The 25,561-nt window shown below is 42.8% G+C and overlaps 1 protein-coding gene and 1 long non-coding RNA gene across 2 annotated transcripts; one reads left to right on the plus strand and one right to left on the minus strand.

Moving 5' to 3' along the window:
- Window positions 1-15,493: 15,493 nt before the first annotated feature.
- LOC132992771 (uncharacterized) lies at window positions 15,494-18,294 on the minus strand. Its single transcript, XR_009676377.1, has 2 exons — window positions 18,128-18,294; window positions 15,494-16,302 (listed from the first exon to the last, which is right to left on the minus strand). It is a non-coding gene; the product is annotated as an uncharacterized LOC132992771 (long non-coding RNA).
- On the plus strand, window positions 16,293-24,676 carry fosl2 (FOS like 2, AP-1 transcription factor subunit). The gene is made up of 4 exons (XM_061062263.1): window positions 16,293-16,982; window positions 19,416-19,673; window positions 19,995-20,102; window positions 21,857-24,676. The coding sequence occupies exons 1-4, from the start codon at window positions 16,854-16,856 to the stop codon at window positions 22,445-22,447; spliced, it is 1,086 nt and encodes a 361-aa protein (XP_060918246.1). The 5' UTR covers window positions 16,293-16,853; the 3' UTR covers window positions 22,448-24,676.
- The last annotated feature ends 885 nt before the right edge of the window (window positions 24,677-25,561 follow it).

Here is a 25,561-nt window from a genome sequence, read left to right on the forward strand (position 1 = left end):
TTCTGGCTGGTTTTCAGCATCAGCAGTAGCTCAGTCTGTAAGGACCTCGACTGGGAACTGGAGGGTTTTTCGGTCAAAGCCCCGTTATGAGTTAAAAACGGGTCTGGAAACTGGTCTGGTTGCAGGAGAGGTGAGAGTTCACTTCCCGAGCTCGGGGCACTCATCCATGTGCTGCCCCCTCACTCTGACAGCTCTCCTCTTGTATTTCATTCTATGTGGGTGTAGCAGGTCTCAAAAATAACAGAGGGAAACTTATGAAAGGGATTATTAAAGTCATTCATTATTTGTATAGCGCCAATTCATAACAAGTGTTATCTCGAGACACTTCACAAAAGAGCATTTTAAAGACCTTACTCTTTGTGAAGAAAAATGGGATAAGATGCAGGAAGGATTTCTGCTTTGTAGTCCTTGTGTTCCTGTTGTCCACACTTCCTTGTCGCTGAGGTCAGAGGTCGGGGCAGGCCGTGCAGTAAAGTGTATCTTCTTGTTCCTCTTCTTCTTCTACTACTGTATAACTTTTTCAATTTTCACAATGTGTCTTTACAATGTCGTACATTTTTGCACTTTCTTAATGAACTCAGGACCCTCAGTCAGATTTAATTCATATGTTAGATTGCCTTATGTTCACTGGAAGATAAGGAAATACAAATGAGACACTCAAGGTGAGTGACCAACATGTAATTACATGTGCAACATGTATCAAAGATGCTCACATACTGTATATCCACAAGAGCAGACCCCTTTGTCTTATTTATCAAAATGATGGATCACTTTCAGATCTCAGATACTCCATGGATGTATAAGTTTCAACCAGCATCACACAAAATGAGCCAATTTAGATTGTCAATCAGTGAAATAAAAAAATAAAAGTCTACATTCCCAAAGTTTTCTTTGCTCCTTGATGTTGACTCAAGTTGGCATAAGCTCTTTAAGTAACTCATGAACAATTCCTCTCAAAGACTCTTAAAACTGTGTCACTGTTTGCCATCTTTAAGTCACGTTCAGTTAGCCTCCTCCCTCCCCGAGCGCCTGTGCCGAAACATGGCTCACCTTTACACGCTTTTAAGCAACTTACCAAGGATTTATCCAGTGTAATGATCCTGTGGAGGTGCTGCTCAAGGTACCTTTTGAAGATGTATTTCTCAGCCCCCTGAATCACAGAGCAGAGGTCTGCCAACCCTCCCAGCTAAGACTCCAAATCCACTAATCCAGCCGTCTTTAAGAGATCTCGACGGCAGTCGGATGGAATAATTAAAGGCTGGAATAATTAGCTTGGAATCTGTGGACGGGGATGATTAAATTGATGAGCGTTTTATTTATTTTTTCTGTGGTCCCCATGAGTTTGCGCTTTGCTGGACTGGGACTGGATTTTAGGAACAATTTAAGATGCAGTGATTTCCCCTCAGAGAAAGATTGGAGGGTTAATTGGTGTTTCGGCTTTGTTTGAACTATTGTTTCACTCCACTGAGTGCCCTCAGGTGAGAAGAATTTCATTAGCCGGTGGCAGGACAGAGCTAACATGATCCAACAAAGTAATGGACGTAAAAGGTTAACAAGAGGCCTGTCTGCTCCAGAAGCAGGTGTCCTTAGCTCAAGGGAGCTGGCAAACATGAATATTAGCATTAGATTAACATTAACCGCTCCGGTGACAACCCTATAAGCAGCTAGCTCGGAGGCAGCGAGGACCTGCCAGCCCGGAGAACTGACAAGTGTGTGAAACAGGATCACTTAAAGCTCAGCAACGAGCACCTTCCTGGGCAATAACCCAGAGTTAGCTCTTGGCATCACTCACCCGGCTTCACCTCAGAAGTCGGCCAAGTCGCCGGAAACTTTTTTTGAGTAATGTGTGGAAGAACGACAAAGTAGCATGACATGAGGCACTGCCATCGACGGTATACCTCGTGAAAAGGAAAAACAGAAAAGTGTGAAAGGTGATTGAAAAATCCTGAATCATCACCTCGTAAACAAGAGGCGGTGAACAGGCGGGGACGCTGCGAGGTTAATCAGAAGGAAACAAGGAGCATCCAAAAGGCCTGAATATGTCAGCGAGCGGTAACAGCCGCCTTGTTCAAGATTGTTTACTTCCCTCTCCTGTCACTGTGTCCGAATCACCCGATCCGTCAGCCTCGCCTGATTCTTCTTTTCCCGTCTTTATTTTTTGAACAGCAGCCTTTTGACTTTACATATTCCCCCAGAAAACAAAAAACAAAAGACAAAAGACAAACAGTTAGCCGAGTGAAAGAGGAAGGAGGGGGAGAAATCACAAACTCTAGTGACTGTGGGGTAATGTTTTGTCTGTAAGTACAAATTCAGAGTGACATATGGGGAGTTTTCTTTTTTCCCCCTTCTCATCTTCTGCATGTTTGGAGGGAGGGGGGTGGGGGGTGTGTGTGTGTATGAGGAGGGGTGGATTTCAGAGGCTATGCAGCATTTGCGATGCAGCGTAGGGTTGTTGATGCGAGCCATGTTGAGGATGATGGAGCTGAGAGGCTTAACTAATTTTGGAAAGAGAGAGCAGGAGGAGGAGAGCGGAGGGGGGGGGGGATTTGGGGCCTTTTGTTACAGCCTGTTTGATCTGGGAATTTGTAAAAAATGGCCCAGAGATGTCGTGAAAATGAGAGAATTACTGCTCGGGTCCCTCACTCTTCTTTTTTCATCAAACTCGAGGAGCGCAAGAACTCTAATGCATTCCTGAGTCAAAGCGTCACATCTTTCTTCCCCCCCCCTCCCTTCTTGCTTACAGATAATAACTGGATCTAGTTAAACCCTGATTGTTAATTGCTAATTACTTCCTCGAACATGAGAAGCCAGGAGAGCGTGGCTAAGCTGATCAAATGAGTGTTCTCTCTGGTGCTTGTAGGTTTCTCCCCCGTTTTGTCTCGTCTTCGTGTTGAGGCGTTCTGGATGCTTTTTTCGATGCTTTTTGACAAGATAAAGACTGATTTCTGTCGAAGAGGGGCTCTCCCACTCCTCATCTCCCCCCCCCCGGGTGTGATCATAAGACACTTGATTTAAACCTTTCATGGGTTAACCAAAGCACATCCCGCAGGTGTTTTTCTCCCTGGAATCCAGCTCTCGGTTCCCCTACATTAAGCAAGCAGTTTGGCGTCAGTTCAATGTTCTTGATTGTCGTAAAAGATGAGACTCAATTTACTTCAAATTGCTCAAACCTGGCACCCCGTGTTTCCTCTGCAGAAAGAGGATTTCAGGGCTTTAATGGAGGTTTTAAAGGTAATGTTTTGCAACAATCGCTGAGCTCAGGTGAATCACCTTTTTATCAGATGGTTTTCAGGAAAGTCATGCTGGATTTTGGGACGTTTACTCACTTTAATTTAGTCCTCTTGTTGTTTTCTTTTACTCCTCAGTGGCTCTTGCTTTGCCTCTCTTGCCCCTCTCAGATTCCTCCCTTGTTTCCTCCCTCCCTCCCTCCCTCCACCAGCTACCTGAGGAGCTGTCAGTCTGGATTGCAGCGCTGTCGGTTCATCCTGTCAGGCTGAGGGACGCGTTCTGATCAGCCGCGGACACTGATAGACCTGTCAGGTGAGATGACAACCGCAGGAGAAGACGCGCACAGACAGGTACATGTAATGTGACAAGACTCCTTCATCCCTCCACCACCACCACCAAGCCTTCCCGCTTCCCTTCAATACCCCCCCCCCCCCCCCCCCCCCATCCCCCGTCCGCACTTCCGAAAAATAAATATCCATGTGTTGGAAGTTGGAGGAGTGCACAAGGGATGAGCATGTTTCCTGACGAGTTGAGGGAAACTTTCCTTTTGAGCCTGAGCCGATGTGATGCAGCCACGTGATGAAGTACAGCTCGGGCTGCAGTCTGCTATCATGTCAGCTTGCAGTTTGAATGTTTTTTTTTTCCTGCACACAGTCTGCATGAAATTAAAGATAAAAGTATCCGTCCACCTTCTTCCACAGTATGCAGACTGCAGACCGCCGTTTTAAATATCAGAATCCTCATTTAGAGCCCAAATCTCCTGTTTTTGAATTTGCCCGACTGGCAAAAACAAGCAAAATGTTTCAAATTTTCCAATCATGTCACTACTATTGGCACAAGCTATAATATTTAAGATGCTTTGAATCTACTTGTTTTAAAATGATCGTTTAATTCAATAAGATTTGGATGATTGATAACAGTTGTCACCTGGAGCTGAAGGCACCAGCTGTTCTTAATTATTAACTTTTACCTATCAGACTCTGGAACTCTTTGATAATACTTCCCTTACTGATGTGAATGTACAGACTCCCGATAGTATATACCATTCCTTTACGGTATCAGCATTACCTCAAAACAGGCCTCAAATGAAAAACAAATCAACATCAGAAAGACAAAATAACCTGTCATTGCCACGTTGATGTCTTTTTCCCCCCGAGTGATCTTGATTACCCTCAAGTCCAGCTGCTCATGGCTCCGCTGCGCTTACGCTTTAGAAACTGATCCGATAGGCTAGGGCGCAAAACCACGGCAGAGACGTAAAGCCGCGCACATGGATCCTGTGGAATCTACCTTTAACATTCAGCCAGGGAGCCAGCCCTGTCTCTGATAAATTCAGAGACAGGGATTAAGTTGATGTGTTTTAATAAATCAGAGCATATCTCATTAAACACAAAAACAAACAGGTGGCTTCCCTCCCTCGAAAACAAATATGAATCTTGTCCTCTTATATCTCTGTGCATATCTTCTTGACACTGCTGTCACAATCTGTCAGTTTGACTTGTATTCGATATAAACAATCGTCCAAAAGCCCAAATATGATCAACCCTTTGAAATAAAGCATGCAGTGTGTCCAGTGTGGTGTTTTCCTCATTTCTAATGTAACAAAGTAAACCATGTCACCACCTTTTGACTGTTCTACAGATTATCCTGCCAGATTTCTCCTGTGGTGTGAGGTGTGTGAAGAGTGACCTGACCTGCTCAGAAGAAAGTTGTGGCCAGAGCAATTACAAACCGTAAGTATTAAACATGTTCAATATTTCCAATTCTGATGTGTGAGAGTTTGCTTTTAAAAAAAAGAAAAAACATCAGTAAATTAAAAATGTCAACCAGTGTGTTTGCCCTTCTCTCCCCCGTGTCAGTGTATCTACACATCAGAGCTCTGTGGCAGCTCCTCCACATCAGGTCTCCCCTGCGCCCTGTCACTCTGGGCAGATGTAAACTGTTGACCTATCTCTGCTCCTGTGGATCAGTGGGTCATGTCCTGGAGGACTGCATGTAAAAATATAAAATAAAGGGGGGACAAACGGTGTGCTCGTCGCAGCAAATGAGATAAGAGCAGAGGGTGAGAGAAGGACGAGGAGGAGGCAGAGAGAGGGAAGTGATGGTGGTAGTGGGGGGTGGGAGGAGGGTGGGGGATGGCTCATGCCAAGTGACACAAACCCCCCTTGGCAGCCTAATTAAATTTTCCACTTTTCCACACTCACATTAAGCCTCCATCGAGCCGGAAGGAACGGACGCACCAGAGGAGTCGACCCCAGGAAGGAGATCAACCACCCCCCCTCTTACTCCCCCCCGAATCGCCACCCCCTTCAATTCCCCAATTCCATTTGTTCAATGATGTTAGAGTCCCAATCAATAACTTCCTTTATTTTTAAAACGTGTTAAACCATTTTGTCAGGGGCATTTCTTCCCTTAAATGTCAGACATCAAGGCTTATGGAGAGTACGTCTTTCTTGACTGACAGACGTCTCCACAGTCAATAATGATTACTGTGTACTTTCTTCTATCTTTTGCTTTTTCACTCAACATGATGGTACGCTTTAAAAAAAGTCCCTCCATAAACCCTGTGGTAATGTAACAGACACTTAGTTCAGTACAATCATTCACAAATAATGATGTGGAAAACAAATGCCAAAATGTTCCATTAATGGACGATGTTCCCACAGTGGCTTTTCCTCTGTGCTCATGGTGGGTGTCTTAAACGTCATCGTGTAGACCTGCTATGTTTCAGATTGTAAGTCATATAAACATGATGAAGATGATCAACCATCAGAACACAGCTAATGTTAGCATTCAGCCACTTCCTCCCTGATATTTACGTTTACACATTTATAAAACTCTGAGCTCAAACTCACTGGATGTGTTTTATCTCTTCCACTGAACTTAACGTTTCCAATACAGCCTTCGCTGGGCTTCATAACCTGCCTTTAGAAACCACTGGATGACATCATTGAGACCATGTCCATGTTTTATATTGTCTACAGAGCAAACAGGCTAACACATCGGTGCTAGTTGTAAGGCTGATGAAGCCACTGGACCAGGGAATCATTCAAACTGTAGCTAGTTTTCCTCCGCAGAAGCAGCATCATAAAATATCAACTGTAAGTGCAGCGTGACCAGCACAGACAACAACAAGGTCAGCATTGACTGTAGTTATTCATGTTGCGTTAACCGCCGCATGTCATGTTGATGTCGTTTGTCACGAAATTGGTCTCTTGTATGAGCATGACAAAACAGGGAGGGACATTGTGACTGATAAGACTCGATCATTGACAGAATACATGTGTCCACGTCATGGTTTCCAAAAGTATCAATATGAGCCAGTCACTGGAACATCCTGGACACTCGGCATAAACGTGTAAAAGTGTAATCTTTAGATGTGCCATGTCTAAAATGTTGACCTGTTTAGAAACCATTGAACAAAAAAATAAGTTTTAGTCATGAGGAGATGAGGACCTAACAAGCATGTGGGCGGCAGTTGCCACTTCCTGAGCACTTTGGGGTTTCCCAAGGCACCCAGGGTGGCATTCGAGGGACAGATTACACATTGCACCTCACCAAGCACTTTTCATGCATCAAGCAATGACAATTTTTGAATCTTTATGTGAAAAATGGTATTTGGTTGTTTAGGAAACTGACAAATGGTTTGGGTTGAAAACACGTTGCCAGCTGGTTTTACATAAACAGTGATCTTCTGAAACAATCCAAAAATTGTGCCTACACAACCAAAGGCTGGCTCCACACTAGATGAATTTAGGCCCAACTTTGGGCCCATTTTGCCCCCCTTGGTGATCCGGGAGGCTTGGCCCGATTCAAGACTAATCGTTAATATCAAACATGTATTATATTTACAATTAGCCAGATTGGTCTGCTTCTGACAGAATTCCAACAATAGCCACTGAGTGTGTGCAGACCGGGAAGTATTACCAACCTGATGTTGAGTATAACAACTCACCTCCAGCTCACGCTGCAAAGCGTACAAAGCTTCGCTTACACTGTTTTCTCAGCCAGGATTTCATCTATATTCTTAAAAAAATGTTCCCCGCTGGAAAACATAACGTGTGCCAGGACATCCAGGTGATGACATCGATTGTCCTCCATATTTGTTGTTCTGAAGTCACAATTGATCATGGAAGTTTCTGTGAGATCTGGTGTCTATGGAAATGCCAATGTGAAATGTTACTTCAAACGTCAGGTGTGTGGTCTCGCAGTCCGGCCTTGTGTGTGCCTTCAGAGGATTACAATGTTAAAACTGGTGGAAACTGTCCACATGTCTGTGTTCTCCCCAATTAATCAAATCAGTTAAGATTTGTCTAGTGTGTAGTGACGCTGACAGTCTGAAAAGACTTTCATGTTGGATGAAATATACATTTGAACATACAGATGAAGATGTACAGATGTTTCCGTGCACAAGTAGACGATTCTCTGAGATATTTTTGTGACTGCTTGTCAGAGTGATTTAAAATTTTCTGCTTTACAGTAATTGTGAGCATGATTCAACTTACAGCGTGGAAAAACGTCTGGACTTCTTCTTTTCAGGTTTACCACTTCCTGGGAAACCTCTTTCCACACACATGAAGTGATATGTTTGTGTTTCCAGACTCCCAGTGGAAAATAAACAGGTAGATATTAAACTGTTGTTCAAAAATTATTAGTGAGAAATGTGATGCAGAAACAACCAGCTAAAAAAAAAAAAAAACACCAAAAATGCTCAAAAACTAAATTTAAATTTGAAACATCTTTCAGACGTGAAGACAGCTCCGTCTTTAAACTTCAGCTCGGTTGGTTCAAGTCGTTGTTTTTCAGCTGATGTTAAACAACAGCCGGACAACTCAGCTCCTCAACCAAAACTCATTAACATTCCAGGCTGCAGAGACCTTAGCCTGCTCTCAGACCTGCATACTCATAAATTACACTGACAACCTTGTTGACGGAGTGCGATAAACTCGCCCATTGTGTGTGCACTGTGGCTGCACCGAGGCACGTCACTCACAAACGCTATTTGATTTGAGTGTTTGCGGGGCCAGCTGCGAGGTAAACAGCACGCAGGAGGACAAAAACAAAAATAATACGTACATGAAAAGCCCATTAATGACAGGCTTCTCCTTTCCTTGAATTCTGCTATGGAAGGTGAGGAGGGGGCTTTTTTGTTTTCTTCCAGTAAAAACAAGCAGTCCAGTAAAAATGGAAGGAACGCCGTGCGTCTGTTTATTTGCACGCTGCAGGTGGTTGTGTTGACCCCTCGCAGAAGTCCCCCGACCCACTCACGCTCTTTTCTTCTTCGCACAGACCCTGTTATTTGTTCACTTCTTCCACCACATGCTCCAACATTTCCTCTCTCTCTCTCTCTCTCTCTCTCTCTCTCTCTCTCTCTCTCTCTCTCTCTCTCTCTCTCTCTCTCTCTTTCTCTCTTTGCTGTTTTTGCCTGAGCTGCGTTCCACTCTTCTTTGTCTCGAGGAGCAGCATGTCTGTGACGCACTTCCTTCCATTGTATCAGGAACTGATACCTTACCGCTTGTGAAGTTACTGTCAAGCATGATTGGAAGGCGCTGTACGCTCAGTACAGGTAAACATGTGTCTCCACTCGTCTGTTTGTCTGTGGTCACTTGGATTAAACAGAACTGCTGGGTAAATTACAGAAATAAAGGCAGCCTGCTTCACTGTAATCTTCTACGACTAACTGTGTGTTAGATATTCCTGCACAATGACAAGAAAAACATGTGCAGCTAAAGTTGAGTCAGTGGTGGTCTTTTGCTTTATTTTCCTTCAACAGAAGCAAACAAGCGAGAAAACAGTCGGTTGCTACGCGATGGCGTTTAATAAGATGCTCCAAACCCATAATTCCCACGGCACGGCAATTTGGTGCTGCTATTTGGTGTGAGGTCGAGCGATACAATGCCAGAAAGAAAACAATTGTCTAATATAGAAATTCATGAATTCACAGTAAAAACTGAAAAATAAGATTCCACATGCAGCAGTGTTGATGTACAGGAACACTTCAGCCAGGTTTCAGCCCTGAAGGAAACTGAGCCGCTCTCCCAACCACCTTTTAATGTAACTACATATAACTCACACCTAAAATAGATGTGTTGGTCATGAACGAGCTGGCTCTATATGTGCCGACTCTTTTACATGAACTATGGAAGCCGTTTCCCTTTTTATTGTTATTTAATACACCACAGAATGAAGGGATGATATTTCCTCCACACTGCTCGTCCACAAGGATTCAAGCACTTGAGCATATTACCAATTGGTAATTTCTGTACAAAACAATTCACACATATCACTTGAAGGTCAAAACAGTGCTAAATGACTTAATAAGGCCAAAATGGTACCAAGGGAAGAGCCAGTTGGAGAGCCACACTTTACAGTCAAATTTAACACTTACATTTCATAGAGACAATCCACCAAAGTTTGTGAGCTGCATCTTATCTGGAAACTCAATCAGACTCCCTTCATTAAATTATAGAAAAAAACCCTTTGCTAAGTGATGGATCAACAAGATCACATTTTCCAGCATCAACATGGCTGTGGTGGGCTTGAACCAGCATTACTTTGCGTGACGTCTGATCAAAATAAAGTTGCTCAAAAAGAGGAGGAAATTCTTCAATGGAAGATCAACACTAAGTGTGACTCACAAAATTAAAAAACATCTACGTATTAAGAAGGAAACTGCAATTCTTTCTTAGTGGTATATGTTGTTTTTTTTGTTATTGTCAGTGGTCTTTTGGATTATTTTCTTCCAACAGAAGCAAACAAGTAAGAAAACATTTGGTTGCTATGTGTTTAATGAGATGCTTCAAACCTCTAATTCCCAGCTCACAGCAATTCCAGTGCTGCTCCTCTTTTAGTCCGGGGTCCGGCTTACAATGCCAGAAACTGTAGTGTCTTTCTCAGTAGTCTATATTGTTTTTGTTGTTGTCAGTGGTTGATTTCTAATAGCAAAATGTGCTTCTCAAATGAATAAGTGTGGTTCCAAAAAAAGAGAGCTGTCATGTCATCTTCCCCCTTGAAGCTGCGGGGGGGGGGGGACCGTTTGGTTTGTGTCGATCTTAGCGACCCCTGGGGACAAAGAGGAATGTCTTTGCTGTAGCTTGTACTGTAAATGCGTCAATCATGCGTAAGTTGTGTTGTCTGATGAAAAATCTCGTCCCGCTTGAAGTCAGCCATCCATTCTGTCACTCACTGTGGACGTTTGCTGTGGAAGATGTAAACACAGGCCGTTACAGTGAATCGCTCTATCCGTCCCTCTCTTTGCTGATGGTATTGTTTGCTTTCATAGTTTCTTTATAGGTTTCATTCAGTATTATTTTCTAGCGGGAAAAAAATTATTATCTTGTGCGCACAAGATAATAATTTTTCTTCCCACTTGTGTGCAGATTAAAATCATATTTTGAGCACAAGATAATGTAATCCTTTGTGAGACTTCAGGGTCTCTGAACAAATCTGAATCTACTGACTGAATTCTCACAACATGAAAGCTTGACTGAGTAGTCCTTCTCGTGGAGAGGTAAAAGGATCTTCACGTGTTAAATTGGTGGAGTGCCTCTTTAATGAAAGCCTCTGGATGTAAACAATGTACAGAGATTTTGGCATGTTATTAGTCGACATGTCTAATATGAACCACTTAAACCTGTCACAGAATATTTGCTGTTTTTCCCAAACTGGATCTGATGTTAAAACAACACCAAAGGAGGTCGACATAACATGAATCTATGTGATTGTGTCTAGGTCTGGAGAGGCTTGCATATATATACATATATAAAAAAGAAGAGTCTGTAGAGCTTTTTGCATACCTGAATGTGATTGGTCTCATTGGATGATATGCAGCCAATGGATTTATATTCTTGTCTGCACAATCCCACACTCCTGAGGTCAAGAATGATCAAATTATTCCTCTGTGCTGTTGTGTTTGACTGCTTTACATGAGTCACCACAGCAACCAGTAAATGAAATCACTGAAGGATGGTTACTTAAATTCACAGAAGCCGTCTGCTACTTCTTTTTAATAAAACTGTGTTCTTGCTCGGTGGGCTCCTGATGAAACTGCTGATTTGATTTCTATTTTAAAAAGTCCAACGAGCAACAAGACACAATGATGGGAGCTCATGTTTGCCACTGCTTTGTCAGGGATACAAACGAGGTCATTTGGGGTAGTTTGAATATTATGGGGGAAAGAAAGGGAGTGTGGCTTACCCGCAGACGCACCCGGCTTTCTGCGTCATGAAGTGAACGTAGCAGACATGTATAGACAAGCTAAAGTGTGTAATGTACCACTAGCACAACAGTAAAACCCACTGTCAGTAACTCTAATGGCTCTTTAACCCACTCTCTACTCTCCTCTGTCAGCACTTTGGAGCCTGCGTGTGTCCAGCACCTGAGCCGTGAGATTAGCCACGAGGATCATGTTGAGCTGTTATCCAGGTGAAGGTATTACAACGAGACAGGTGAGTGAAGCTGAACGGGCGAGACAAAGGAAAGGCAAAGGGGCCAGTAGTGAGAAATAAGGTGACAGTAAAAAAGGATGTCATGGTTGTGTATTCTCAATTTGTTGACTTGAGGGAAAGTTTCATTTAAAATACAACGGTCTTCTCCGTTCTGCTGAGCTCGTCCCTGAGAAGTATCAAGCATGAAGTCACTCAGAATAACTGTAAATGATATTAAATGTACAATTGTGTGGGTGTGTCTTTAGCTTGAATCCAGTTCATGTTTTGAAAATGTACTTGAATCATTCTGGGTTCAGGAGTAAAGGGGACACAGCAGTTATCTTAAACTCACATTTACCCTTCTCTACATGTTGGTGTTTCTAAGTATACAGGTTGAAATACTAGGTACTTTCATTGCATGCATTACAGGAAAGCGAGTCAACAGTCACACACTATCGACCTGCTAAAGGTTCCTCTGACGCTCCCACACTTGTCTCCTTTTTCATATCTGTCATTTTCATTTCAATATGTTTATGCAGCCTAGGTAAAAAATACCACAGGTTAGAGTCTCTGGTGCCTTTTACAGATACACACAAAGTCTCATTCAAGCATCATTTACACAACGTAAAGCTCCTGTGAGGAGTTCTTATCTGGTTCTGAAACAGAATACAAAATAAGAAGACCAAAACAAGACCATCAGAGACATGATTGATTATTTCTAAATAATTATTTTATACGCCTCTCACGCCTGCCGCAGGGTAGGCGTCATGCCAGAGAAACTGCCTTTATTTAAATTATATTTAGCTCTCCCAATTATTGGGAGCTGCATGTTAGAAATGTAAAATAAAGAAGGACAAGCTTTTAGTTATAAAACAACTTACACATGTACAGGAGAAAAGAATCCATCCATCCATTATATTCTGGACTGCTAACCGTGTTCGGTAAGCCAATTCCAGCTGTGTCGTTGGGCGGGGTACACTCTGGTACAACCACTGAACAACTGTGCTGCTCAGGAAAAAAATAAAAATTCAGCAACAAAACAAACCCTGTACCTTGTCCACAGGAGCTTTAATGATAGAACTAATGGATATAAGAGAAGTATTTTGATCATATGATTAAAATGATTCAAAAGCACAGTGCTGGTGGCCTAGTGGTTAGTGCGCACCCCATGTGTAGAGGCTAAAGTCCTTGAGAGCAGACGGCCTTCTGCTCTCTTCAAATCCGACCTGTGGCTCCTTTCCCGCATTTCGTTATCCACTCTCTCTTTCCGGCTTCTGACTCTATCACTCTCTGACAATAAAAGCAAATAAAGCCCTAAAATATATCTAAATATATCTAATAAAATAATTAAAGAAGCTCCTTGTGCAGTATCAGTAAAATCCATAGTATGATACATGAAAGCAGTACAATTCTTTTTACAGCAACCCATAATATCATCGGTTTATTCTAAGGTCATGTGGTAAGGTGGGGTTTAGTGGAAAAAAAGAGATTTTATTTGTATTGTTTATTTGTTCATGATTACGGTTTCATGTATTGATAAACAAATCAAAAATAATCACAGTGCAAAGTGTAAAGTTTTTTTTATGTGAGGTTTAGTTGATTCATTGAAAAAAACAGGATTTCTTTAAAAAAAAATTGAATTGAATACATTGCACTTTGACGAGTATGTTACTTTTAATGAACAGATAAAAGCCCTCATGTGATCATTACAGGATTCTGTAGATTCTAACTTATATGCAGCAAAATCCAAAACAGGGCTTTAAGTTAGTTTACGTACTAAAGGATCGCATGCTTGTAACAAAAAAAAATAATCTGCATATTTCAGCAGTGTGACAGTGACAGCAGGATGTGGAATAAGTTTACTTTAATGTAAATAAAATGTATTAAACATGCTGCACACCATATATCATATCACCTTTGCAACTTTACTGATTTGGGGCATTTCAAACTGTTTTTTTTTTTTTTTTTTTAAACATCACACTTTATAAAATGTTCACATCTCCTTTTTCTTTACATTTCCTCACTGTGCTGCAGACTGCCAGAAAAGGGAAGAAAGGGACATTGCTAATTGGCTACATAGTTTTTTTTATGTAATAGGCTATGTTTGTTAAATGTAATCATATATTTGATCAGTATCCCCATTAAAATCAAAATCTCCTCTACAAAGGAATCCTGGCATCAGTATGGTGTTGATGATTTCTGTCTTTTTTATGCCTAGATGTGCATATTGGTGTTGAACCTGAATATTCTATGGAGTCTATGTTCTGCTAAACAGTCCAAGAATATTTTTAAAATATGAATACAAATGTCCTCCTCTGCTTCAGCTGCACCACACGTCTCTGCAAGCATTAGAAACATGTCGCCAAATTTTAATGTAGCATTTTGTTTATCACTCTCTTGGAAGACTTGACTGTCCTTTAGGCTATTTCATTGTGTCCCTTTCGGATTAACAAGACGCGTACTTGAAGGCAGCATTAGAGCCACCAAACGTTTGCGTCACGAACACCTGTAGAACGTCGGCCACAGGTAAGCCTCTTGCTTCTTTGCAGTAAGTCCTGTGTGCGCTGTAGGATGAGTATGAGATGATCTGTATGCAGCTGATTCCTTATGATGTGTGATGGAGGGGCGCATCATTGGCTGACCCAGGCCTTTATCCGTCACCTGCCCTGACCTGCTCCTCGAGCCTCTACACTGCCACACAAGTTCTGCAGAAGTCCCTGAATGTGTCATAAACCATCAACATCCGTGAAGATAAAATTGGAGCAATAATGTCTGACTGACAGGCGTCACATTCCGCTGTTTGTTGTCTCTTCCAATTCCTGCGTGATATCTCATTATGTACTTAAAGATCAAAATTGGACTCGTGTAGGAAGAGAACCTGTCACTGTGCCATACCTTTGCTCTGCCCCAAATTGACGCCGGTGGGTGCATCTCAAATGATATTAGAGCATTAATTATAGGACTATGGCAGATTAGATTTCCCCGAGCAATTTAGCAGAAAACTCTGTCGCTTAGCAACACCGCTGCCGTTCAAAAAGATGTGTGGTTTGTAGATGATAAACATTAATCATTAATTAATATCATTCAGATCAAGATTTATTGAACATCTGCGCGCCTTCATGTCACCAGAAGAAGCCCAGGGCGTCGTAGTGGTAGTAGTGAGAGCTCTGAATGACTTTACTCCGCACATGGAGGAGTTACGGATCACTGCACGGGTCAAAAGGTAATGCATTGAAAATGACACCCATGTAACTTTGGAAATGATGACATATTGGAGCGCTGGAGTAGGCCTACCTACAGTATGATTGACGTGTTCGCATTATGAGCAAAAAGATAAAGTCAGTCCCTCCGCGGCAAGTGGTCACCTCAGACAACCCCCCCCCCCTGCAGATTATTTTCCCTCCACAACTTCCCCGACTGTAGACTGCAGCTGAAACTTTTTGATGGGAGCGACTCTTTCTGGCAATGAGACTCGTGGCAAACAGCTTTAAGAGAGCTCAGCACAACCAGTTATGGTGATAGAGATTAAAATAGGAACCATAGCAGATTGGATTATACTTAATGCGCCATTTCATATCGTGTAACGTGTCACATTCTGGGCGCTGCGCCCTTGTTTATGAGGTGCGTCCGAATTACAATTAGCCCACATTTCACTGAGACTCCTTTGAAGCAGACGTGCTCGGTGTTGTGTAGACTTAACCAGTGGGCAACATTAATTTGACCATTTGCATTGGATCATTGCTGTGTTTTTGTGCCTTCCCTTTGCGCTCCATGCCACCACTCCAAATTACGCACAATGCGTTGCCGCCAAATATCACAAAGACTCGATTGTGCAGAAATGCCGCATGACCAATCGTTTTCAGTGGTCTTTATTACCAGGACAGTCCAGAACAGGATTACCAGGACAGTCGTACATGAAAGCCTGTGGATGTTTCACTCGCGTGCCTGTAAACTGTAGGAGCATCGGGCGTCTCTCTTCTCTCTTTAAACATGAAGGCTTTTCATTCTGGGCTTTACACAGATGTGGATATTGAATCATTCGGGCTCATAATGAACTTAAAAGAGGTCATGTTCATGCTCTAAACGAACTCCTACTATGTCTGCGCATGTGCGCTGAGCAGCGTTCAACATTTGCGACCTTATTCTCTTTATAATAATGCGTTTAGAGCTTAGATATATCTTCTTCCAGCACTGATGAGGAACAGAACCGGTACCCGAGCAACGAGAGCTCCGAATCCGGAGTGCTGCTGCGCGAGGGGAGGGAATCCCTCCAGTGTCTGACGCTTCCTTTACCAAGGAAACCCACACGCGCTCTCTGACGCAACTGCCCATTTAAGGAAACATGCGTCAATGGACCGAAGCAAGTCAGACAAATAGTGAACTCCACAGCAGGCACTGACGTCCGTATCAGAAAATAAATCTCTCCACACACATTTCAGCTGCTTTGACTGCATCCCCGCTTTTCGGTTATGTCTCCGGTGTCCGCTCTGCGAAGGCTGGCCGAAGCGGATCTTTCCTTTTTCACTGCCTTATCCAGAAAACGACCCCTCCCTGGGTGAAATCGCAACGCCCATGCGTGACGTAGGCGGTTTCGTTGGTGTTGAAAAGCAGTTGCAGTTCTTCATAGTGCCATTGAAGTGAGTCATCTCTAGGAAGTGCGGTGAAAAAAGGAAAAGAAAAAAAAGTTAGAACTGTTCCGTGAACAGCAGAGAGCTCAGTTAGAGTGTGTAGACGGCAAAGAGACGGAAAATACTCAGAAGATTAGCCAGGCAATAGGCTTTAAAGCGAGCGTTAACCTGCGTGAGTCACTCTGTAACTACAGGTTCACTTGTCTCAGCTGGATTTGACTGCTGAAGGTGTGCTACTGACTGTAGGTTCAAGTCCTCACCTGAGGATCTCTGCTAGTGTAGTTTAGGTTTACCTGCGGCGGAAGAAAAATAAAAGCACAATAACTAATAGCCTTTACCAGCAGGGATACCAGTACATCTATAATAACTGATCGTATCAGTGAGATGTGTTAGGTTAGTTTAGTGAAGCATATTTGCACTTTGTCGTTGCCAACTTTTTCTGGATATCCAAAATTAACAGCGTTTCGAGTCAGAGGATTTTTTTTCTGGTGCCTTTTCAGTGCGAGGATTTAAAAGAAAGGGTTTCAGCAGAGCTCAAACAGTCTACTGAAATCCCCCACTTTCCTGGATCATGTACCAGGACTACTCCGGGAACTACGACACCTCGTCTCGCGGCAGCAGCACATCTCCGGCCCAGCCAGAGTCCTTCACAAGCGGCAGCAGCACGATCGGAAGTCCGATCTCTACCTCAAGCTACCAGGTAAAACTAGGATGTAGAGACCTTATCGATAATATCCCAATATATAAATATGAACTGCACGACCTCTTGCAATAACAGCTTTATTGCACTTAAGTCGTTTATTATCATGGTGACATTATATCCTGGTTGTTCGGGTCGCTTGGGGGAAAAGACGGGAAAAATATGAACACAGCGCATGGGAAACTGCAAAGATGCCAGACTGGATGTACGCACAAGTGCTATAGATTTATATCATATAAAATCTATGAAAGCTATCTTGACGCAAACGGCTCATGCACTTGCCGACGTTGATAAAATATGAGACATACGCACTGACTAGTTGTATTATTATAATTCCACCGTTTGTTAAGCAAAACGTCTAAATGCATCCTACCAGGTTACACTGACAAATACGGAGAATGTTTGTTCTGAGGTAAAAGTGGGACACATTTAAAGACATTTGAGCCAGATTGCTCCTCTTTCAGCTCTTAAAACTGTTGTATTTTTCTCTGCGCCTGTAGATCCGCGCTGGGAACGCGTTTTACGCGCAAGCATTATAAAGCTGATAAATCCTCTAGAACGCCCACATAACATACCCTGAGCTATTTACACATTCAGTTAGTCTGGCTACAGATTAAACCTTTATGGTAAATGCAACAGGCATGTACTGCTTGACACCAGAATTCACACCATAATGGTGACGTCCAGTTTCTCTTGGGCACCAGTTCAAACAGTTCGGAGTGCAACCGAGTCGTGCAAATAGGTTCAGTTTAATGTGGTATTCACAGGAAATAAGTACCATATTATATATCAGAATGTGCATGATCAATGATAACATTGCTGCCTGGGTTCCCATACGGCTGTCGCGCTTCACATGGCACATTTCCTCAAGCGGGAAGTGCGCAGTGACGAAGAAGGCAATCAAGCCTGTCTTTCCTTATTGATAAAATGTCATAAAATGAAACTGGTGCGCTCCGATAGAGTGATTAAAACACTGATCTGGAGAGGCCACATCCTCGTTTCACTATAAGTTAAGGTTTCACATTCTCATTACGATATACATTACTGTAGGCGTGCCATTGTAGCGTGATAATGAGGACGCCTTGCCCGTGCGTTCATAAATAATAGGATATAAATCCGGGAAAAGGAATGTTGTTTACCCGCACCTTGTCTTGTGTCAGTGCACTTCTGTGGAAAAATCCTCGTCAGGCTCACGCAACCTGACGGTAAACGACTTTTGGACGGTGTCTATCATTGCTCTGGCTCCCTGTAATCACACACTGGTTGTCTGTTTCTCATTACAGCGGGCTGGGACATGACCTCAGGTTTATTGAGACATCTCAAAACAAAGCATTTATTAGACCAAAAGTTTTATCAGTTAGACCGGCGACTCCCCTGATTAGTAATGTGCTGCATTCACCCATCACATTCTTTTAACTGGAATTTTAACGCTCCCATATTGAAGCCAAAAATATAATTCTGGCTAACTGCTTGGCTCGTTACAGCTGGCTGCTTCCCCCCTTTACTGGAACTGAGCGCGTTTCACATGTGCTTAACAAATCCCATACACAATGACTCACCAGATAAACAAAGTTCCATAGACTGCCGGGATATCCGACGGAAAGTCGGGAATAACGGGGATATGGGGACGTGCGTAATTTACGCACACAGGCAGGCGGGCTGCCCGTCTCTTTGAGGACCCCAGAGACATGAAGAAGTACGGATCTGACAACAGTTTCCATTCTTTCATCATCATAATTACAGTTTCACAAATACATGTTGTTATGTATGAATTTAAACTGTGGAGAATTTCAAAGAAGTGCTCCAAATCCCTTTTTTGACCGACTAAATTCATAACTTGCTATTAGATAAAAATCATAGCATCTTGCATCACTTTCTGGCTCCAATCATCCCTGTAACTACAGGCAAATGCACCATTTTACTTTTAATAGTATTTTGATTAAAGACAAGTTTTATTTCAACAAAAGAAATAAAAATATCAGAACATTTTTTTCTAAATCACAAAAGAAGGTCTATGCAACCGTATGAGCCTTCACATGCAGTCTGTACTCAGTCAAAGTGCAAATGATCAAATGTACCCTCCTGAAAGTCAGAAATGTTTGCGCTGTGTTTTGTCTCATGGTTCTTGTAGTAAAGTGAGATGAACTGGACACCCTGGGCTTTCCCATGATTCACAGCATGTGTCACTGTTCCACTTCAGGGGTTACATACGCACTGTTTTGCCTATGTGAATTGAATCATTACTATAAGCTGGAAATGTGGAAAATGTGTGAATTTGATAAAGGTGGGTGGTGGTGTCTGTGTTTCCACGATTGTGTTGACAGCAAACGGAGGCATTGCTCCTTGATACAAACTTCGATGTTTACAGGAATCAGTTGCACACATTTTCTCCAAAACTAATAATCATATCTCCCTCTTTTCTTCTCTTTCCAGAAGTACAGGGTCGACATGCCCGGCTCCAACAGTGCCTTTATACCCACAATCAATGCAATCACGACCAGCCAAGACCTGCAGTGGATGGTCCAGCCCACAGTTATAACCTCCATGTCCAACCCTTACTCCCGTTCCCACCCGTATGGCCATCACCTGACCAACGGCCCGGGGCTGCTGGGACACCACAACACGTTGGCTCGGCCCGGGGTCATCCGCTCCATTGGGGACGCCAGGGGCCGACGCAAGAGGGACGAGCAGGTGAGGGACCTGAGTTGACTATGTGAACAGAATAAGACTCCAAAAAGGCCTGGAGGGGAGATGTTTTTTTTTTATAAAATTAAGAAAATGTTGTTTCTTCTGCAAAGCACACTATTTAATTATTTGTCTTTAAAGACATGTTGGTCAGATATTTTTTATCATGCCAAAAAATTCTTTGCATCATCGTTGTACTTGCAGCCAGCCTGTGGAACCAGGCTCCTGTTTTTACTCGTGCTCTCCCATTTTTATTGATTACATCTGTCTTGTAGACATCTTATTTTACCTGCCATGTTCCCTTGTCTCTCCCCCCCCCCCCCTTAGCTCACACCAGAGGAAGAGGAGAAAAGGAGGGTGAGGCGCGAGAGGAATAAGTTAGCCGCTGCCAAATGCCGCAACCGAAGGCGAGAGCTCACAGATATGCTGCAAGGGGTGAGTCTACAACCTGTTCACCACTGCCATCAGATCAGGATTTTGTTTTTTTAATTTAATGGTGTTAAAATGACACTGAAACCAGGATAAGTGCTGGAGCATCATGTTCCTCTAATGCGGCAAACCAGTGGTTCCTTTTTTTGTGTGCAGAATTTGCAATGCTTAGAAAATCAAAATTGCAAAAGCAACAATAGAAATGATGTGCACAGACAGAATACATGTTGCACAAGAAGAAAAAAAAGTAAGTCACTCTTGTTCATAAGGCTGGCAGGGGTCCAGATTTCTGACGAGTGTTTGAACTCCACACCTAAATTTACAACCTGCATTACTGGTTCGACTCTCACTGCATCTCTGAGTGCAAGGTCTGAGTGACGAGCTGACAGGCGATGAAAAGCTTTTTGTCTCGGGCAGCTGTAGACAGAGGTAGGGCTGTCTGCAGCAGGCCCTGCCTGGCAGACAGCAACGGCAGCTAAATGGACTAATTAGCCGAATTACAGTGAGGTTGAGCCTGTCAGGCCTTAAAAAACCCCCAGGAATGGAATTCGCTGTAGGCAGCTGTCTCCATGAATGCGGGACATTTTGTAAAAAGGGGCCAATTGCTTGTCTCAAAAATCCCACAGAGAAACATGCTGCACACACACACACACACACACACACACACACACATCTCCAAACACACACACATCACAGCCATTGCTTCGAGGGAAATTTAATAAACGCCCTTCTATCTTCACACGCCTGATTTAAAAAAAAAAAATAATAATAATAATAAGGAAGTGTCGCTGTCCAGTGAAGAGAAGGAGCAATGTTTTTACAATTGTTGATTGTGTTTGATGGAGTCAAACCCCCTCCTGCTCCTTGTGTACAGCTTCCTCATACCTTTGCTCATGAGTCAAAGTTCTCAGACAGCATGTCAGCTTATCTGTGTTGTCTAGAACTGGGGAACGGCTTTTATGGGATTCTGCGTTCGCCTTTCAGTGCGACACATTAATGACACACCAGACACAAACAATACAGACTCATTGTGTGGAACTCACATTCAAGCAGACGGCTCTCAGATTTACACGTCGTAAATCTAAATGGCTCATGACGAATTCTTTATTTAATGTGTTGTTTGTGCTACTTTCTATGAAACTGTAGCAAACAAATAGTGCCCTCTTTTGGTGCGTGAGGGGAACACTCGAACAACCTGACTCTCTTAAATCTAAAGAAACTAGAGATTCTGGCTTCACCAAAGCTAAAAATAAATAGACTGAAGATGGTCTTTTGTGTCTGAATATGCACGAACACGAGGTTGCAGTATTTGTTTTTTTACAAAGTTAAACCGTCTTAGATGCCAACAATGCACTCATACACTTCTGGTCTGGCTGTTGGATGTCATTTCAAATGTCTCTGACCCCCCTCCCCTATTTCCTCTCATCTCTGTGCTGATGCTGTCTAAAAAAAAATATAAAATGACTCAGAATTTTTTGCATGAAAATAATCTTCTGAAGCTATTCCTGACAAAAGGTCAATAAAAACATGTAATCAGATTTTTACCTTAAGAGAAACTCTTAAACATGTCGCATCAATTTTATGTCTATGTCTGATTCATTTAATTTTGTATAAATACTAAATTAACTTAATTTTTACTTACTTAAGCACTGTTATGAATAAATATTTGAGTACATAATTATCTGGAAATGACTAAAGGACATGTCAATGAGTTACTAAAATACAAAGTGCTAAATCTCCCTTTGTGTTTGTCCTCACAGGAGACGGAGAAGCTGGAGGAGGAGAAGGCCGACCTGCAGAAGGAGATCGAGAGCCTGCAGAAGGAGAAAGACAAGCTAGAGTTCATGCTGGTCGCCCACAATCCCGTGTGCAAGCTCCCCATCGACGAGCGCCACCAGCAATCGGGCCACCAGCAGCACCATCATCAGCAGCAGCAGCATCATCATCAGCAGCAGCAGCAGTGCGCCCCCCTTCCCCTGACCATGCGCCCCAACATGGGCCCCCGCGCTCACATGAACCACGTGGTGGTGAAGCAGGAGCCCGATGACGACGAGGTGGTGGGCAAGTCGCAGCGCTCCGTCATCAAGCCGATCTGCCTCGGCGGCGGCGGAGTCGGTGGCGGGATGTACTGCATAGACGGAGACAGCCTGAACACACCGGTGGTAGCGGCGTCCACCCCGGCCGCCACACCCAACGCCCCCCCCAGCCTCATATTCACCTACCCGAGCATGCTGGAGCCCGACAGCCCCTCACCCTCCTCCGAGTCCTGCTCCAAGGCCCACCGGCGCAGCAGCAGCAGCGGGGACCAGTCCTCAGACTCCCTCAACTCCCCTACCCTCCTCGCCCTCTGAGTGAGACACAAACACTGTGGCTGAAGGCATCATGAGGATCCACCGCCCCCCCCCCCCCCCCCCCCCCCCCCCCTCCAGTGTCTTTTAAAGACTTAAGAGCACATTCAACAGTCCAGACCAAGCTGACAGTGTGAGCCGTTTCCCTCTCTTACAGGGAGACCCACAAGGGCTACGCCATGTGTTTGTTCCTGTTCTGCTTCAGTGTAAAATGTTCTTTTTTTTGTTTTTTTGTAAAAGCGTGTGTACCGATCCCAACGAGTGTCATCCCTTTGCCATTTCAACACCAGAGTGTCAACTTGTTTACTGAGCAGACGATTTTTTTTTAAAGAAAGTACATGCCTGAAATCTGGCAAAAAAAATTGTGAGTTGATGTGACTGACTACAACTAGAGAGTGCGTTCTTAATATATATATATATATATATTTTTTGAAAATGTTTAAAAAGCCATGCGGCCGACACTTGCACTCCGCCAAGACGAATCAATAAATCACTAAACGAGGTCTGCGAGGAGAGAAAGAGACAATGAGCAAAAGACTTCCTCTCTGCGTTTTTTTTTCCTTTTGAGATTTTTGGACCTTGATTCAGGAACCGTTACTACGAGTGTGTACACATTTCTAATGCTATTTCCATCTCTTTAATTGTATTTATGGCCTGTGCTGATTACATTTTTATAAAGTGTTTCGTTGACGACATCATCCTCTCCTTTATCTGCCTGTAGAAAAAGCAAAACAGTCGTCCTGCACAGGGCGACCGAAGCACTCCTCAGTGTTGCAAAGGATACGAGCCAACGTCTAATCAATGACTAGTTCCTCAATACTCTATACCTTCTATTTTTGCCATAGTGGCTTTACAGTAGTGTTGGTGTGCTTTTCCTCAGTGACTCTGTACCTGAACTTTACAACCTGTTTATGACAAAGTGTATGTGATTTACATTGATGTCAGGGATATCTCTCATGTGTAGTAGAACCCCCATCGTGAAGAGTGGTGCAGGACTGTCGACTGGTCTACTCCCCCCCCCCCCACAAGTGTTGCAGAGGTGGTACGCAAAGTTGTCTATCGCTTAAGTGTGTCACATTAAGAAGGTTTTGTCTTTTTTTTTTTTTTTTTTTACTGCTTAGACGATGGTTTGAAGAAACCCCTCCTGACACTGGATTCTGTCCTTTTTTAATATAAATAAAGGTCTAACCTTTTCAACACTGCCACTCAGCGCGGGTCAGGTTCCAAAAAAAAAAAAGCCAAAAAAGGATTTGTGTGACACGTGTAATCCTGTAATTCAAACGTCTTTTTTTTTTAGGAGGGATTTTTAGCTCAAATTTGAAAAAAGCCGCTGTGGTCTAGACTGTCGCCAGCAGCCAATGATGTCAACCCTGTTTATACTGTGTTTTGTAAATCTGTCACTTTTAGTAAAGAAACATGAAATTCAACTCAGATGTGCTGATTTATGGCTGTGTGAACATTCGTCGACATGGAGGTACTCAGTAAAAAGGAAGTCTTTGAAACACGGGCCAGACACGGTTGACTTTTGTGTCGATAAGGAAGGGAATACTCTCTGTACAGCTGGCCTGACATGAAAGAGGGGAGAATATTTCTGAGGTTCTATGAAGCATTTCTTTTGCATTTTTTTATTTTCATTTTTGCATATCTTAAAGGGATGAGGGTTTTCAATACCGTGCACTGAGAGGGACATAATGGTGATATTTGGGAGTTGTTTTTTGTTTACTTCAAACATTCCTAATAAATAAAATGTCAGGGGAAGAAGTGTTATCAGAGGAATTCAAGTTGTTATTGGAAGATCTTATGTTGTGCTGGATGTAGAAAAAAAATTGGACTTTTTGCCATTCAATACAATCTGCTGCTACTTTGGAAAGAACACGTCAGCTGTTTATCGTTTGATGGTGTTTGGGTTTTACATCACCGGGTTGTGATAAGAGAATATTTCATCCTGACATAAAGAGGTAACCAAAAAAACACAAGTGTGGGCGAGTCTGATGTGTCTGTATGTTGGAAAGAAAGCGAAGCCCCTGGACACACGTAGGAAAGCCATTGACTGTAGATCTTCTGCTGTACATGTCATCTACTGTCTGTCGCCTGTTTTCAACTATTCCTTCTTTCTTCCAAATGCTTTAACTGTTTCAAATGATTCAAAATTAATTAAAAAAAACAGCAATATGTATAGCAGTGTTTGTTAATTTAAATGAATAATAATAATAATAAAAATATCATTTTCAACCTGACGTTGTCGCAGTGCTTTCATGGGAATGAACTCCCAGCGGTTCACAAACATGACTCTTTCTCCAACAGACTCCTACACTCACTTTAAGTATTCAAAATATCATCACCCTGTTGATGTTTCCATGCTTCTTATCAATGCAAAAGATAAGAAGCACATTTTGAATTTGACAAAGTCAAGTCTAGGTTGGTGTTACGCCCCACCAGAAGGTGACCCTATGGGGCTAAACCACAAATTGACCCAATAAAAACACTAAAACACCTCACCAAAGTCAAAACAAAGGGATGTATTATCATCACACAAACTAAATTATCAACTCAGAAACTAATATAAAAAATACAACAGACAATCCTTGACTGAGAGGCCAAGCAGTTCCAACTCCAAATGTCTCTCCTTTCCTGCAGTCACCACTGAGCAGGTTTCATCTCTGAGGCCAGGTGTGCCTCGTTGTTCAAATAGTGGCTTCACCTGAGACAACGGAAAGAGAGAAGGGACAAACAGCCGGAACAGTTGGGAACAGATATAGTATAGCTGGTTTAAACAAAGAAAAAGGAAAGACTTGAGACTTATATTTATTATATTTATTACAGTCCTGAAATTATACTTTTCTTTTTTTAATCATTATGAGACACAGGCCATGATTAATAATTGTAAGTATATATATTTATATATATGTTCAGCAGGCTTTTGTGTTTCAATTTATAATCAAGGAAATAAAATGATTGTGACCAGCACAGACGAACACACACACACACACACACACACACACACACACACACACACACACACACACACACACACACACACACACACACACACACACACACACACACACACACACACACACACACACACACACACACACACACACACACACACACACA

The sequence above is a fragment of the Labrus mixtus genome, chromosome 18, assembly GCF_963584025.1.
Source record: "Labrus mixtus chromosome 18, fLabMix1.1, whole genome shotgun sequence".
Lineage (NCBI taxonomy): Eukaryota > Metazoa > Chordata > Actinopteri > Labriformes > Labridae > Labrus > Labrus mixtus.

Bases quoted from the DNA above. Each gene is read 5' to 3' on its own strand.
- fosl2 (XM_061062263.1), top strand. From the start codon at position 16,854: ATGTACCAGGACTACTCCGGGAACTACGACACCTCGTCTCGCGGCAGC. The intron at 16,983-19,415 runs GTAAAACTAGGA...TTCTCTTTCCAG, and splicing joins TCTCTACCTCAAGCTACCAG to AAGTACAGGGTCGACATGCC. The intron at 19,674-19,994 runs GTGAGGGACCTG...CCCCCCCCTTAG, and splicing joins GACGCAAGAGGGACGAGCAG to CTCACACCAGAGGAAGAGGA.